This window comes from Ornithodoros turicata, chromosome 3 (assembly GCF_037126465.1).
Source record: "Ornithodoros turicata isolate Travis chromosome 3, ASM3712646v1, whole genome shotgun sequence".
Lineage (NCBI taxonomy): Eukaryota > Metazoa > Arthropoda > Arachnida > Ixodida > Argasidae > Ornithodoros > Ornithodoros turicata.
In genome coordinates this window covers 1,331,115-1,349,140 of record NC_088203.1, presented here as the reverse complement: position 1 = coordinate 1,349,140, position 18,026 = coordinate 1,331,115, and the positions used below count along the sequence as shown (strand labels likewise).

Here is an 18,026-nt window from a genome sequence, read left to right as displayed (position 1 = left end):
CCGGGCCATTAATGATATTCTAATGGACTTCAAAGCGAACGTTATTCTAAAGCAACAGTGCTTATCTTTTAATGAGCTCCTAAGAAATGGTGTATTCGGCTACTGAAACATTAATGCGCACGGTAATGATAATGTCACGAAAGCGACATAAGATGAAGAAGGTCTTTTTCTTTTTTCTTACGAATAACCTCAGTGATATTTCCATGAAGTCATTTAAGAGCCATTCATTTCTGGATTTCATTGCTAACCGTTCGAAACATCGATACGGTGGTCTATATAAGTGCGTGTGTCTTCTATTCCGCGTTAGCATAGCGAAGCAACAGTGATTATAGGGGGTCAGATCGTGTCAGTTTACATCCTGGGCCGACTTCTGTGACGTCTGCATGGAAGGTCTAGAGAAAAGCGAGCGGACTTATCCCTTGGACTAAGCGCTAAGTGCTAAGATGCACTTAATAATTCAGGGCCATATCTTTCAACGCATCAGTTACAAACCTTGGTTTTATCGTACACACGAATTAGCGTTGTACAGAGAAAGCTCGCGTTGAAAAACTTTTTAGTGTGAGAAGGGACGTGTTTACTGACGTACGCTTGGTTGGACAGTATACGAGTGGTAAAATACAGGTTTCCATCCCGTTTTGAAATGCTTCTTAAAAAGTTACTTTATCTCGGTACAAATAAACAAATCGTAACTCAGTCACTACGAGAAAGCTGTAATTGCAACTTTGGTTACTTTTTGAAGTAACTTATGCAGGGTTGTTCGTAGTACCTTGTCCGCGTGTTCGAAGTATTAACAGTATCTTCTCAGAGCTCATTATCTGAATCCGCGCGAAGGGGGTCCACGTGACTTGATCTTCTGAACCTCATCAACTCTGCTTACTGCGCTGAAAAAGAAAAAAAAAATGAAAAAACTGTTAAACCATGCACGCGAAAGGCGCAAGCGTGAGTCACAGAGAGGGGGTTACAGCGATTCGCAACACGTCGATATGTGCGTGTGTGTGTGTGTATAACTGAACAGCATTAATTTAGGTGAAAGCCGAAACGGCCTGTACACTCGGAAGTACCCCTTTGAGTCCGCGGGGTGTTAATCCGTATCCGGCCCTGAAGAATGGTGCTAAAAAGAGAAAGAAGTGAGTATCAAAAAGACCTTAATCCTTTCTCCTCTATATGAGATACACTGCTCAACTGGGTTTATAAGCAGAATTTGTTTTACAAAAATTGGGGGAAATATAGAAACTGAGGAGGACATCGCGTCAATTCAAGTGAGAGCGTTTTTCTCCCTTCCACGTTGGCAACTGTGCGCGAACTACATCAAGGTTATCGGAGGAAGCAGGAAAAAAAAATTCTTGTCCAAAGTTTTTATTTTTATTTTATTTGCGTGTTAAAGTAGTACACATTATAGGTTGCCTCTTACAGCGAGGAAGCGAAATGTAGTTGAAGTGGATGACGCGTCCGATGACATCGTTGGTATGACTAAGTAAAATACTACGACAAAGAAAGATTGATTTCATTAGCGAAGACTTTAAATAATTATTTCGTTTCACCTTCGCAATATTTTTTATGAACCGAGTTTAGGCGAGGTTCAAGGAGTTTTTCCCGCCAACGAAACAGTCTGAAATGCTTCGTTTAGCGAATCACTCCGTTCTCTACTTCGGTAGAAATCCTTTTAACGATGATAGTTTGAAATGCTGAAAAGCCCGAGTTTCATTCATGTTCGCTATGAAAGCGGCTCAGTAGAATCGTGACCTTTAGTTCTTTCTCGTATTTTCATCCTTCCTTCATCATCTTCACATAATGTTCCACGTGCAATGGGGTATAGGGTGTCGCACCACCGCGGTGAAACACTCCATCTCATCGTCATCATTTATTGTTGTTGTTGTTGTTGTTGCTGGAGTCGGTAGAATAGGTACCCGTTTCCACCAATGTTTCTCGTCGCTATACAGGGAATTTTAGATTCAGAGAGAAGATATGATAACGTTGTCTGTAAACAGCAGGCTTTATACCTACGATACGGATAGGTGTAGCGTACCACCAGAAGATAATAAAAGAGTTCAATCATTTTTATAGCCCCTCTCCGCGAGCAAAGTGTTTTGCGTGTGTGTGTATATAGTTTCGAACTATACCTCAAGCAGTGTCGTTTGTAAGGGTCATAATAAATGAAAGGAAACATGGAAAATGTCCTCGTATAATGTTCAGTTCCGCGAGATATATACTGTGGTGTGTAACTTTACCTCGAAACTACCAGGCGCGCGGTCGTGGAAGGTGCGGCCAACTGTTTTGTATTTCGTGCATGGACCGCGAAGCAAATGCGGCTATAAGCGGCGTACTACTGCGACAGACAGGAAGGAATGTCGGAAAGTGCGGCGGAATATCCAGGAAAAGCACAATCGCTGGTGTATGATTGGAACCCTGCATGTATAGCACTGACCTCTAAGGCACGGCGTTTTTGGTGGGACAAGGCAGAAGGGGAATTCCGGTGAAAGTACATTCGGGTGGAGTCGGAATTCATCCGACATACTCTATTTAAATCCTTCCAACAACCCCTCGCATTGATTACATTGCGAAGGTAAACTCAGTCGCAAGCATTCGAACCAGGTTCCAAATGAAACCCAAACTTTGATTCGCTTTCATCAGAAAACTTTTCCGTCAAACAACACGAGAGTTGCATTTCTGCTCGGCGTAGCGGAAAATAATCTCGCGCACACAGTCTTCGAATGCGAACAGAATCACGATAGTATACATACGTCATCTACATGACAATGAAACATGTTTGACGACATCCTTTGTCGCACAGTGCAACTGTTAGTCCGCTTCGTATAGCGCTCGTTTTCTTTTCTCTCTCTCGGTCCCTTTTTATGAACGAATGTTGCGTTTTAACGTTTTTGCGAGAACGCACAGAGAGCTGCCCGAAAGCGAGTTGGTTTTAAATTCCAAATTGAACGCGTGCTGTCATGTTCGTAGATTGTCATGTAAATTGGCCTCTCATGTTAGCGCAAACGAGGTTTTGTCCCAAGGCTGTTTATTCGCGGCAGTTCTTTCGAAATGCGCGTCTCGACGAAGGCTGGAAATTTTCCGCCTCGGGAGATTCGGCGATGTTTGACTGCGACGGATCGAATGATAATGCTTTTAAAGAAAGAACGGTTGGAAAGTCCATTTGGATAGCGCAGGTTGTTTCCATGAGCAAATAAAGAACGGGATCCTTTTGAGATTCAGGAACGAGTACCGAAAATGTCTGTAGCTGTGTATTGGCGAAAAACCTGCACATCGCTTAGAATAAGAATAATAATATCAATACATGCGAGCAACGTCACTGTGCAATCATTTTGCAATTACATTTTTTCGGGTAAACCACATTAATTTTTGTTCGGAGCACATTTTTATTGCCGTCCTACCTCTACCTGGGGAACACTTCGTCGTCTGCATCAGTAAAACCAACCGAGCAAGATCCACCTGGTGAATAACGCGAAACATTTTCGACGTACTCCTCGCTGTTATCCCACTGGGCTTCGAACTTTAATCACAACGGGGAGCGATCGACAATCAATCACCGCGCGGAAACAGAAAGAAACGCAGGAAGAACGGGACTAGCGTTTCACCTCTTTTCGACACCCCCAAATGACCTCTTCCAGGTTTTCCTTTTTTGCGCCTCATTTATTTTATTCCGTTTCACGTTTTCCGAAAGCGCCGCTTTCAGTTCGTCTGCTGGCACATCGTAAATCATAACACTAACGAGGCGTTTCCCACAACAGACGCACCTGCGATTTTCTTATTTAGGCTTTTCTTTTTCGCACACTAAACAACTGTCATTACACGTTGAGGTGCTCCGCAGAACAGCGGCTGCACGCAAAAGTTGCCTAAGCCTCGTTACTGCTAAGGAATAACGCGAAGGGGAAAAGGCCACCTTCGATAGGACTAGCGTTGAAACGATAACGTTTGTCAGCGCAGGTGTTGGATTCGTGACACGAGGCATACTGCTGAGTGGGACACGTGGTCTTGCGTTGACGCTCGACGTATCTTATTCCCCCTTGGATTTCGAACGGGTATACTGCTGTGTCTGGCAACAATGATGATCTGTGCACGTTAAAACGATTTGCTCGGCGAACGGTTGACGATGAAAAGTATGAATGAGAAAAAGTTAGGAGATGAGCGAAGAAACCATACCTTTCCTTTGCACGTTCAACTTGAACGAGGCTAACGAAACGATCCAATTTATGGAGTCTCGGTAGGTTCTACCTGACCTAACCTAAACCCATGGGTTTAAGTTAGGTCAGGTAGAACGACGTAGAGGTAGAACGACGAGGTAGAACTACGGAAAAGGGGTCCTTCTTCCCTCTCAGGGTCGCCTTTTGACAAAACTGATTCACAACACGTCGGTGATGACGGGTCTGACGACACTGATTGGGTATATATCGGATCTTCATTTTACCGATGACCCATCAATCTAATCCAAATCAAGTCCGAATTAATATAAATCTCTTCTTAAATGTGGATAAATGAAACCCCCTATTTAATCTGGAAAGCCGGCTCCCTGAAACACGAATTGAAAACCTCGGGAATGTCATCCAGATGACTCGGGATCCGCAACTGTTGGAATTGCCTCCGAGAACAGCAATGTCTCACACTCGGAGGAACGAATGCACTCGTCAAGACGCTGCCTTCATTCATCGGATGCGAGTCAATGTGGCTCCTACAGATCATTGGAGTTATCGCTTGCGACAAGTTGACTCTCTAAGATGCCGTCACTACGGTGACCTGGAAGATATAGGTCACATCATTCTCCATTGCCCGCACACTATACCAACTTTTCAGAAACACGCTTTCAGTGTCTCAAAATCGGCTTGGCTCTCACAATGTCAAAATTCTTTGGTTCACACGCACCAACGCTCTGCCCTAAAAGTACTTTTAAACTGTTTGGACACCGTAGGACTTGGGTCCTCACTGTGAGGCGCGACTCATTATTCCATTTCGCCACAATTCGCCCCTGGCGATGAAACTCCCCAATCATCATCATTAAAACGGACGAAGGTTAGCGGTCGTGGTGGTGGTATAGAGAGCTCACCGTTGCCGGCCTCACAGAGGTGGCCAACGTCACGACTAACGCGTCCTGGACCGACTTCTAAGGGAACTGTGCCGACATTATGCCTGCCAGCGTCGGAGGAAAACCCAGGTGAAACTCCAGGCAGCGCAGCCAGCTATGCGAGACCCCAACCTGGGTACCTCTCATGCAGTCTCGACGTGACATGGTCAGCACGCTAACCACTCAGCCACGCGAGCTGGTATAGACGAAGGTAGCTCTGCGCTGTGCCTGCACATGGGGGGTCGGCTCGACGTTGTTGGCCACACAGAACGACATAGCCAAAAAGAAAGAAAGAGATGCGTAGAAGGTGTACACGCAACCGGAAACCCGATCGTAGGTTGGCTCGTGCAGAAACACTTTCTTTCGCCTTCTTGTTCAAGTCTCTTTCTGAACATCTCGCCGAGTGTATACACAGAAACGCAATTCAAGGAATGGGCGCCGCCATTAGTGCTGCCACCCCGTGGTAGTCACGGGAACTGTGCACGTGTGGACTGCCGTTTGCCGAGTTCCTTCGTTTCCCCGTGCGTGTGTGTTCGTTCATTTTCGTGTTCATTTCGGGCCGGTTCACGCTGGGGAACCGGTGTAGAATAGATATCGCATTGGCTAGCACTCCTCACGTGAACAGCAGTGCATATCGCACGCGGAAGCAAGCACTTTCTTTTTTTCATCAACTTTTCGAACGTTGATACGCTACTCGGATGTTTACCGGGTGACTAGTTATATGGAATGTTCCGTTATCGTCAGTCGTACTCATGAAAGACGGCGACCACGAGTATTCATCCCGATGGGGAGAGCGATTTTGGCAGTCCACCCCTGTTGTGTCGTCGCTGGGAACGAGGCTAAGGAGCGCACGTAGACCAGTGGTTTGAGAGTAACGCGACAAGGTCTACGCTTCCTATGGGCGAGTTGTTCATGTCTCTCCCTGTGCCATACCCCTTACCGATAAGTAAAGGAATGCTATACCCGCAAGTCCACTGAAACGCAGCGTCGCTACAAATTTAAAAGGGTACCACGACGCCAAAAATAACACCAAATAAAAGTAACGCAAACATATTGCCGCTGTTTTTTCCAATCCGTCGTCTTGCCTCCCAATGCATCAAACGCGGGTTTGCTGTTTAAACAGGCAACAACATAAAGTACGCGAGAACAACAACAACAACTACATGAATTACGATGGGAGGAATAGACGAGAAACTTGCATACAGTAAGCGCATTCTTTTCACTTGCACTGGACTGCACTACCTTGGATTCCACGCAAGACGGGTTTTCGGGAGCTGCACTTTCCAGCTGAAAGGAACTTTATGAGTAATGCCTTTCTTTTCAACAGGAAAGTGCAGTACGCAAATACCCCAGTTCAGATCTGGTGCAGGAGGTGCAAGCGAAAAGAATGCACCTAGTGACGTAATTTCGGTAAAATAATATCACTCCAGCGTCTGATCCAATCCGAGTGGACTCCCGTGCGGTCCCCAAATTTCTTTACGAAACTTTCGAAACGCATCTGCTGCTATGAAACGAACTTAGGCAACTACGAAGAAACCGAAAGTAAATTTCAAAGGCTCGATAACGAAGACGGCTGGTCGCTTCGGCAGATGCTCACAAAAACACCTCGCGAAACTCGAAACTGCTATAGAACGCAGACAAACAAAAGTTTCCAAACTTTCTACCATTCGTAATCCACGTTCGTCGCGGACATTTTTTTAAATTGACTCGGTAAGTCCCAATCAGTGGCTCCGAAATATACGGAGCGCAGAGATGGTAAGCCTAATTCTGTGCAACAGCAGATCCCAAGTACCACATGTTTCCCACAGCAAAAACGCCCCCTAATGATCGTGCTCATTTACAATTCCGTCGATAATCTGGTACAGTGGCTCGTTTGCTGCGCCACATAACCCTTTCCTGCCTTAATACTCCCAAACGCCAAATTCAATGCCGGTTTCCGTCAAGATGACTGCTTGTTAGAATCGCATTTTGTTTCGGCCGCCCGCCTTATATGGCAAAGATGGTGATGATGATGGGGATAGCGATGGGTCTGGAAATGGCCGTGGGATGCTAAGAGCGGCTTCAAGGCAGTTGCTCGGCTGTTGTGTAGTTGGCCCTGATTATGTGATGCGCTCGTTCAAGTGGAGATTGATAGGTGTATAACAGAGCTTGTGGGGGACGTAAAATAGTGGTGTGATGGTGATTTCGAGGTCATGGTTTCCCAGGATTGAGTCGGTGCTGGATGTAAATTACAGCTAATGGGTGAGAGTCGTTTAATCCAATTGCGCACTCTGGCGTAGTAATTTTCGTCTCGGTGGGGAACCAAGATAACGGTGTAACCTTAGCTGTTAAATCTTGCACGGGCCACTTGTCGCGAACGGCTACTTACTGTATATCACGTGAGTGATTCCATTATGCGTACTACAACAATTTTTGCTTGCCAGAGATGACGTCAGACAATTCCTATACACTCAGTAATTATGCAACTGAGTGTTTTTCTTCTCGATGAAAGTAGACCTCGTGGATCTTAGGGACATATTCGGTCGTATGGTAAAAACGTGTGTGTGTGTGTGTGTGTGTGTGTGTGTGAGACTTGGTACGTACGTTCAATTTGGACGTAGGTCACCAAAAGTTGTCTTTGGAAAAGTAGATACACTGTCATATGATCCATACTAAGAAAGCAATTATGCACAGCAAAAAAACGACACGACACGAAACTATCGATTTCGTCCCATCAACTTGTCTGCCATCTTATCTGCCATATGATATTCTTTTTTTTTTTTCAAAGATGGCTGTCGCCCCGGACAAAACGCTGCAGCTTGAGATAACGCGGGGACCGCACGTTACAACTAAACACAGCAGGTAGCTTCCATATGCACGAAATAACTATTTACGGAAATTCATAGGGCACGGAAGAACTTACACCTACTATTGTACAAAAAGCTATATATTAAAAAAGTTCATATTACATTGCACACTGCACTACGACATTTTGAAGAAACAAAATATAACAACAACTACTACGTCAAAATATACAAAATACAAAATATACAAAAACAAATTATACTTCTGCATATGCATTACGTACTTTAGCATAATAATAGCTAGTCAAAAATGAACAACAGCTCAGCACAAAAACGAAATGGAAATAACGTAGCACTCAGGTCGCCTGTAACTATGTTTTGCAACCATTATGTTCCTATAGTTGTTTGCTATTACCATAGTTGTAATCGGGACTTATATGCTTATATTTGTTTAGTATGATGGGGAGCTTGTGACGTAACACCTACGTGCCATACGAGGTGCGCGAAGTGAGGGATTTTCCTCCGCCCTGGTTTGAAAGTGCCTCTCACTTCTTTCTAATTGTGACAAGTCGTACAACGAATAACGTAAAGGTGCGTGAGAAAATTTCAGCATTGCGGTTAAGCGGTACTCGTATAAATGTGGCACAGTATCTAACCTGCGAAATAACAGCTGTGTGTGTGCGAGAAATGCTACGTTATAGCAGTGGCACGAACCGCCAATTCTTCTGGATTGTGGAAAGCTTGTTCAGGTTTGTGATCGTCATTGTTGTTCCCCACACGGGAACGTAAAGAGGATATGGCATATTCTAAAAAGAATGTGGCATAATATAATGTTAACTTAACTTACTTGCAGATATGAAAATTGCTTTCAATGGCCGTCATAATAAACATTGAAAAAGTAACTTGTTACAAGTTACTCCTCAGTAACTAATCAACGCTGCTCGTGACTTATCATGACACTGACGACATGTCTTCAAGACCCCTTTCGCACCCTAAAGTTGGAAGCAGACCCACATCTGCCAAGGCGTCCACGCCATCCATCCAACAAATGCTATCTATCCCAGTGAGAGCAATGGGATGACCGATGTGGCTCGAAGATGATCATAAATCGGCCCCAGCCAACCATGCAAACGCTATTTGTCACGCAGGCTCTGCAGAGATATTGTTTGTCCCCTCTGCATTGTTTCTTCCCTGAGCAGGGCCATAATCTCCACCCAGCTGACCGCGATTGTCCCTTTGGGGCAGATGGCGCCACCGCAGCCCTCCCGATCGTCTGCTAGCTGTGGGTTTGTTTCGGTTCTCCTTTCGGTAACTGCTGCAGCGAAGAGTGGATGCTGATTAACGGGATGTGAAGGATGGCGACAGGGAGGGTGTAAAAGGGATGCAGACGACAGAGGTCGTCTGCTGGCAAGGATATAACGAGGATGGGACCGTGTGCATTCAATCGGACTTTTCCAGGTTAAATTCCTTGCTTCCACAATATCCAGGTCGATAGGTACTACCTCTAGAGCTAAAAATTCCGAGTGAAATAGGGTGCCAATTCCGCATTATCCAGTCAAAGTAGGAACAATATCGCACTGTGCCTAACCTACAGTAGGCAGACATAATGAATATAAAATTTTGAAGCGTTCTATGCCTAAAGATTTCACGCACAAGCTTTTCTTACGTTTATTTCAGTGCAGTCCGCAAAAAAAAAAAAAAAAATGTAGGCGGCTACACAAAAGCTTCTGCACAATAAACGCTTTATATTCATTGTGCCTGCAACACTGACTTCATTTCTGACATATCGCTGCTGCTATATGTACAATAGGCATCATAGAAAAAGTGTGCGTGCGTATGGTCTGCTACTCATAAAGACACCAATATGATTACTTTTGAAGCTATCAGTAACTTCTCAGACCAATATGCAAAAGCCATTGACAACGACGGCAGCGAAACATCTGGTATCGAAATACAGAAATATCTTACATTTTGATTCTGAGTATTAAAAGAAGCGATCCGTGTCAAGGGTGGGCTTAGCTCTGGCATAAGTCACGACTGTACCTTTCAATGTGCAACAGTCATCCTATAGCGCTTCCCTCACGAAATAAAAACACCTGACGAAGCATGGAATGAAACCCATTTATTCCACTCATTGCGAGGGGTCGCAAAGAAGTGAGCGATATAAATTCCGATCAAGTCCAAAGAGGAATCCAGTCTGATTACGCCGTCTTTCGGATCCTATGCAAATACGTTCAATTGTAGATATAGTCAAAGAAGAGGAATGAACGCCCGCGGATTTAACGCCCTATATGAAAAGATATTCCGGGAAGATCTTTTGTTGCACACAGAAGGTCTCCTCCTCCCGTATTATATGCTAATGCAAAGTCAACTTCATTCATGATCTTCTAGAACAGTCTTGACACGCACAAAAGAACGGAGCTTGGCCAGATAATAAGCCGTGTTCCTCGTGTTCCCTTAGGAGATAAGGATGGTTCTTGTCTTATAAAGCCAAATGAGGTGGCTTCATTCATAAGGTAATGCCGGCAGAGCTCACGTGACAAGGAAAGAAAACCTTACTCCATGGGAAGGTTTATCCCTTAGACCGTCGACAGTCGTCTACCAAGGACGACATGACGCTGCAGTGGAGCCTCCAGCGGCGGGATTTGAACCACGCATCTCACAATTACAGGTCGAGCGCCTTGGCCACCAGATGCCAGCGTGGTGGAATTGCTCTAGACGCTCGAGCAGTAATCGAGAGATGGGTGCTTCAAATCCCGCAACTGCCTGGCTTTTTCAATGATTCAACTGTTCATGTTCCCAGGCAACTTGAGGCTTGGTTTTGCGTTGGTCTATTTGTATGTTCCAGCCTGAGAACAGTTACTTTCCATCATGGAGTTTCTTTGCCGAGTGATCTGCCTATCCCTATGGATGCCCGCGGGGGTTTGAACTCCACTGCCTCAGCTGTAGTCTGGGCGTCCTCCTCAGATGCTATAGACGGGACATGGCTTGCCTAGCGGTCCTACCTCAGTATTATGTAAGAAAAACGTATAATAAAAAGAAATACAATAACAAAAAAACCTGTTCACAGGAGTTGAAGCGAACACTTGTCCCTCCTTTTGGTCCAACGGGTTTGTGCCTCGGGCTAATCACCACTGACAAAGGGCACCAGGCGCCACCTTTTGCTTCCTGCTCTCAGTTTAATATTTCCGCAGACTACACACGCATCCCGTAAGAAAGACTGTTTCCACCTAAATATTTGCCACGTAATTCGTGGATCGAAGAAAAAAAAATCGATATGTCGGCGCGCAAAGCAATATTTTAGCGGCACAATTGCACGTCACACACGAAGAGTTACCAGTTTGTTCTGTACTATAGTAATGTTCAGTTGCTTTCTTCTGTTAATGGAACTGATGTTTAACATGATGGAAAGTAACCATCGTGAAGCTGAAACACAAAACAGACGAACACAACACAAGAACCATGAACAATTGAAATATGGCAGCCGTCGGAAAGGAGCGTAGCGTAATGGGTTAGCGCACCTGACCGCCAGTCGAAAGGTGCGTGGTTCAAACCACGCTGGCTGCTTCGAAGGCTGCCATATTTCAATTTGTAATGTTGAACAGCATCGTAACACCAGGGACTAACATGGTTACGAAGCCGAGATGTTTCAGGTAGTTCTTGTATAGCACTTGTAGTTCTGGTCGCTGGATGGCTTTTCTTTAATTTTTTTTTTATTGTACTGATTCACTAGTTGGGTCCTAATAAGCAAACATACCGTTATGGACATATGAATGACCTGTACAAAAGGGAAAAAAATCATCCTTTGTTTTTTGGTCTGGGGTAGCCAGTCTGACTTTGTCGTGACTTAAATCCCGCTTTTTTCCTTTTTCGATCACATCACATCACATCATCCTTTGCAGATATCGCGTGAAGTACGCCATTTGAGGTTCCTCTGCTTCTATCTCAATCCTAACATCAAAAGTAACGTGTGACAATTTTTGCAGTGGAATTTGCGCCACACTAATTCGAAGCACATAAGCAGCAAAATGCTCTAACAGATGCTTTTAAGTGTATTGGTTTATCCCCGTTCTATATCCGATTGTAATATCCTGCCACACAATCTAGTTTGGCCAACATCGGCTGTTGTTTTCTCTAAGCATTTAATGGACCGTGTTTAAATGCATGCATGTATTATGCTGTGTCCTGAAGTGTCCTCGTAGTATCCTGCTCCTACATGAGCTTGAATTTGTGAAGGCTGTAGTATCGATAAATAAATCTTATACCGAAAGTGCCACGGGAGAAATTTATACGAGGCACTTGCGACGTTTTCAATGCAGACATTCCAGTTACATATGAGCCGTTCTACCCATCGTTCTGTAAACCAATCATAGTCACTGTTGCTTTGCGATGTGAACTCGGAATAGAAATATTTTTTTGCTCACATGGTTGAATTAGCCACACGAGTGCAAAGCAGCAACAAGCGGAGTTCCATCTCCCTTGGTGGATCAAGCTCTGAAAGTGTGAGGAAGAATGTCGCCACACAAATAGGCCACATAGACGTAATTCCATCCACTTGTCCTGGCCAACCTCCGTTAGTGGCTCACGGTCTCGACGTGACATGGCCAGCACGCTAACCACCGAGCCACGGGAGCTGAGTACCCGGGTTCGAAACCCGGTGCCCGCTCTGCTGTCTGGGGTTTTTCCTGGGTTTTTTCTTCAGACGCTCTCAGACATATGTCGGCACAGTTCCCATAGAAGTCAGCCCAGGACGCACATTCCCCGTCAGTCGTGACGTTGCCTACATACGTGAGGCCGACAACGGCAAGCCCTTTCACCATCACCACCACCACCTAGTGGCTCACGGTCATCTTTTGAGAGGATGAAGAAGAAGAAGGATGACGTGTAAATGTACTATGGTGAGCTATAGCATGCCCATAACTATGATATGCTGCACAGACAGACAGACAGACATGGTGGTGGACCTGCTTGCCGTAGTCGGCCACGCTTACCAACACCAAAAGTCTACTCCCATGGACCATTTGCTTGAGATGTGGCGCCCCCTCGAATGTCGTCTGCTACTGGCTGAAAACAAATGCACGTGAGGAGGTGCCGCACGGTTTCGCTTTCGCGTCCTTCGTTCCAGCGTGTGTCTCAGGTTTCGAGCCCTGTTCTACTGCTTCTCTCTGTACGAAGGTTGAGTGTTCGTTTGATGTACGCAACGTGACCCTGGATCCCGCATTCCATGCCAGCACAATGAGCTGTGCCCCACTGTTTTGAAGAGGAGGAAGAAGAAGATTCTTGCGCTTGTTGAGCGTATAGTGCAGTTATATTCTGCATGAAAGCTTCTCGTTATCGTTCCCGAGTCATTTCCCTACATTTTTGGTGCCGAAACCCGAGGAGTGTAGCCTCACTCATTGACGGAAGGATTCCAGGAATGGGAAACCAGTGTATAGTAGCGTTGGCGTAGTCATGGTTCCGGTTGTTTTCAGCCAGAACGAGAGCCGCGCATGCGCTGTGCATTCACATGCAGATAGTCCATTACCAATTACATATCTCTGGGGCTATTGCCTTCGTCTGTGTGCCACACCAAGAAGAAGAAGAAGAAGAAAAATCTCCCTTTGTGGATGACGGCCAGTATCTGTCTAGAAGAAGAAGAAAGTGAAAGGAGCTCGTGCACCCCTTGATTCGTTCTGTTGAGTGGAATATTTCAAAATGCTCACATTTGGGATGAGCTCGAAGGTATTTATTACGATCAGTTTTTCCTACCTTCAGATTCGTGCGTTGAGTCATTCGAGAGACATTAAGACGGCGTACGGGAGTTGCCCAGTCAGCACGAACTGTCGTAGTAAGATTGCATCAATATTGTCACGTAATATTGATGTATAGTGTATGCAATGAATGTATGATGCCATATATTTACCCTGGCAAGGATACGTGAGTCAATCACCACAACATCCACAAAGTGCATGTTGGTCACCACGATAAAAATAGCCGCCTTATACCTTATAATTTTTTTTTTTTTTTTGACAGGTGATGGTTCAACGCTTTCGTTTTCGTTCATACATATTCAAATTCAAGGCACCCGGGTTGGATTGGATGGCATTTTGCGACGGTCGGTAGCCACACTGCCAGACAGCCAACCCCGTGTACCATTTATTCATCGGGGGTTATAGTTCAACATCGGGACCACTCGTTTTTAAAAATTAGTGAAAACTGCAACAGTTGTGAAACAACGTGTGTTGACTGGGCGAGGACAACGCCAAGTTGTGCGTTTCGATGCAACAGGGTCCTGTGAGGCTGAAGCGTTGTTCCTCTTGTGTTGGCTACAACCACTGCTATATGTCACTGGCAGAGGATATCTTTGCGAGGCTTTGGTGAGAAGGAAGCTGACATGGCGTAACGGGTTCTGACCCGAAATTGGAACGTTTACTGTAGGACCTGGAATAGACATTCACTTGGATGCAAATAACCGGTTGTCCAGCACAACCCGTTTAAAGTGAGACATTACCGGCTTTTCAGACAACACGATTATTACTTGCAGAAACTCCAAGGAGCATCCGAGCAACGCGAAGTGCGAGAGCCCGCCAAGAAGATACCTGGACCAGCGCTCGTCTGCGTGTTACTACTTTGGGGAACTGTCCTCATCGGCTCGTGTGTTTTCTTCTGGGCCATCCTCTATCCCGGCGGTCTCCTGACGACGACCCCTCTTACGACAATGAACATGTCTCAAAACTATTTGGTCGTGTCCGACTTGATGGGGGCGGCGGACGGGGATGAAGAGCCAGACGTCGTGCCGAGGAGCGGAACGATACCTCCACCCGAACGTCGCAGTGCCTGTACAACCTCCGACTGTATGAAACTTGAATGGCTTCTGAACGCATCTGTGGACACTTCGAAGGATCCCTGCAAGGACTTCCACGCTTATGCTTGCGGCGGAGCGTCAAAATTTTTCATTCGTCCCACGACGACATTTACAGAGTGGTTGTACACTGCCGTGTCCCGATATCAGTCCGTACCGCCAACCAGCGCGTCCTACATGGACTGGGCGAGGATCAGCACCTCAGATGCTGTTAAAGAATCACTCGAGCACTACGACGTGCCCCAAGGAGGACAGAGTGCCGTTCAGAAAGCTGCAGCGTTTTATAAGGCCTGTCTAGCCAGACGAAAAGACAAGGAAGCTAACACTCGCGTCTTCAGGGCTACCATTGAAGAACTGGGGACTCACCCATGGAAGGCGGCGGTGTTCAAGCCTGTGGAGCTAGTGGTAAGGTTATTGGTGACTGGTTATATTCCCGCGATTTTCGAAATCGAAAAACTTGACAGACAGAATCGTGTCATGCTCAAGATGGACGTAAGCAAGCTGTTCCTGTTCTGGGTGGATGAACGTCATGACCTTTTGAAGGACAACGGCTACCTGGACCACATTAAGGACGTTATGGCGATTTCTGGTGCGCCTGCGATCGAGAACCTTGATCGTATCGCTGCAAACGTTCAAGCAATCGAAGAGAAAGTCATCAAGATACTAGAGAAGATTAAGCCTTACGGAAAGAAGCTGAGAAAGGTTGCGATGTCGGACTTTGGATACCTGGGGAACGACACGGCCGTTCATCTCACATGGGTTGCCGCGCTTAGAAAGTACACTAACGGAAAACTACCTGGTAAAGTGAGCCTGCATTTCCGAATGGGTACTGGACAGGCATTCCATGACCTGCTCAACGAGCTCAGCGAGGAGGATCTTCGGTCGTACCTAGCTTGGGAGTCAACTCGAGTGTTCGCGCAGATCGCAGGACTAGTGTCTTATAGTGACTACGAAGACAATGACTGGTATTGCATGCACGAGACAGCAACCCTCTTGCCTAAACCGAGACTGGTCCCTTACTTCTCAACTTTCATCAACGATTCGAGGCTGAACCAAGTACGATCACTCATAGACAATATTAGGAAGCAACTCAGGCTCTCTTTGCAAAACACAACGTGGCTGGACAAGCAGACAAAATCATCAGCTGTCAACAGAATCGACAAACTTGAGATCCGGCTGCAACTGGCTCCTGAACTGCAAAACATGACGCGTTTGGACCGAGTTTACTCAGATTATCCAGATTTCCGCGAGCCGTATCTTGACAGCTATATCATCTATTGCAAGGTCTATACCAGGAAGCTAATCAAAGCATCTCTCAACGCAGATCATACAGAAGGACTCACGGACAGAATATCTATTCGTAAATCCTTTCAGAAGAATATAGTCTTGATCCCACCTGGAAACATCTTAGCACCAGCTTTCGTCTACAAAGGACCACATGAGTTCAACTATGGTTGGTTGGGAAGCGTGGTTGCCCGGACAATGATGAAAAGTTATGACGACAAGAAAGACGACGGTCGTGACAAGGCGTTTGCAGATCGTATGTCCTGCATATTGCGGACAATGAGAAAAATGCACGTTAACGAAAGTGATCGTGACACCCTACGAAACTATGTAGCGGACGTCATGGCTAGAAAGTCTATCTACAGCGCTTACCGCAACGCGAACCCGTCCAGAGTTGGAATGAAAGCACCGTTTAGCAGAGACCAGCTTTTCTTTCTCGGTACCTGTCTGCCGTACTGCGGCGTCCAGAAGTGGACGTCTGCCACTCAGCATTCCTCGTTGGACATGAAATGCAACTTGCCGCTGATGAACAGTCAGGAGTTCGCACAGGCGTTCTGGTGCGACGAGGGATCTCCAATGAACCCACCAGAGAAATGCGTGGAATGGTAGACTGGGGTTAGATAAATATGTAAATTTTAGCTCGAAAATTTGTTTCTAAAGGCGTCCCAAGCGTGTGGTCCTTGGTGAAATCCAATGACGCGTCTAGGGTACGGGGAATAAATGGGCACCACATCTTTCGACTCTTGTCTTCTGTGGCTGATAACGAAAAAGAAAAAAAAAGAAAAGAAATAGAGAGACGTAAGAATAAATGGGCACCACATCTTTCGACTCTGTCTTGCTGTGGCTGATAACGAAAAAGCAAGAGAGTGAGAGACGTGATACTCGCGAATTCTCCAATGTCCTTCCACTCACCGTTACCTTACGTCTCCTCTTTGCTGCCAGTATCGTTATACGTATCGTTAGCGGTTATAATTGGGCTTTCATGTCGCGAAACAATTATGACCATGAGCCAAAGCTGACAGTCCGCGCGATGGTTAAATCTTTTTTCAAGGACGTGTTGGAAGGAGAAACAAAAGTTCTGTGACATTTCATTTTCTGCTTCCATGCGTCCTTCAAAAAAAAAGATTAAGCCACGTGTTTGTCGGAACTACAACTATCTGATTTGTCTCTTGTCTTTTTTTATATGTATTTTAACATAGTTTACGTCGTGTTTCTGTCTTCTCTTCACGTGATATTACTGGCTCCATCACTGGCGACATATCTTACACACAACACAATCAGCCCAACTCGTGTTCGCATAATATATTACTGGCTGTTTGTTACATATTGTAGTCTGTATTGACAATGTGACTGACGCTGTGTGCGCCAATACTTGGGCTCCTGGGTCCGTTCTTGGGCACTAATAAAACATCATTATTATTATTTTACATGCTGAACTTGAAACTTGAAGCCGATGCACATGCGCGCTTATATTGCTGCTCACCGTATTGAATGTCCTTCGCAATTTGTCAACTGTTGCGACTGTGTCCGCTCGGTGGTGACGCCTCCTGAAGTTTTCCTGCTTGATGACAATACACACCTAAAGCACATGATGCATGCTACACTCAGTGCTGTGTGCAGTGTGTTAAATGTAAAGCACAAGAGTGTTAGCGCTCTTCTGAAGCATACGATGCAGTATTACTCAAGTGCAAAAGCTATGGGCTAGAGATTTAGCACTGACCTCAGTTGTTGACTTTGTTAGGAAAATAAAGCGAATTGGTAAAGTAAGGATATTAAAATAAAGCGGGCTAAAACGTTATGGAAGGTGGGACCACCCACACTTAATTGAGGCAGAGTTTTAGAACTGACTCTGTTGCGGAAAATTGCGGGAATCGGTACAATAAGACATGGTGTGGGTAGATTTTTTTTTCGTAACTCTTGTACGACTTCTTGTACTCTCTAAGAACGACGAAGTGCGATTCCCAATAGACCCATGTCTGCGACTCCGGTGTTCCTCCACTGAATTTGAATCTTCACCCCGCGTAAGAGGCACACTACCATCGTG

At 45.6% G+C, this 18,026-nt stretch overlaps 1 protein-coding gene and 1 long non-coding RNA gene across 5 annotated transcripts in view; one reads left to right on the top strand and one right to left on the bottom strand.

Moving 5' to 3' along the window:
* The window catches only part of LOC135389799 (uncharacterized), a 209,658-nt gene that overhangs the window by 19,883 nt on the left and 171,749 nt on the right, over positions 1-18,026 (bottom strand). For 2 of the 4 annotated variants that reach the window (XR_010421588.1, XR_010421589.1), the window contains exon 4: positions 12,282-12,351. The exons of the other annotated variants lie outside the window; for them this stretch is intronic. This is a non-coding gene — a long non-coding RNA (uncharacterized LOC135389799). The remainder of the gene's footprint in view (positions 1-12,281; positions 12,352-18,026) is intronic. 4 annotated transcript variants of the gene reach the window in all.
* LOC135389798 (endothelin-converting enzyme 1-like) lies at positions 13,456-16,722 on the top strand. The gene is made up of 2 exons (XM_064619830.1): positions 13,456-13,578; positions 14,381-16,722. The coding sequence occupies exons 1-2, from the start codon at positions 13,552-13,554 to the stop codon at positions 16,589-16,591; spliced, it is 2,238 nt and encodes a 745-aa protein (XP_064475900.1). The 5' UTR covers positions 13,456-13,551; the 3' UTR covers positions 16,592-16,722.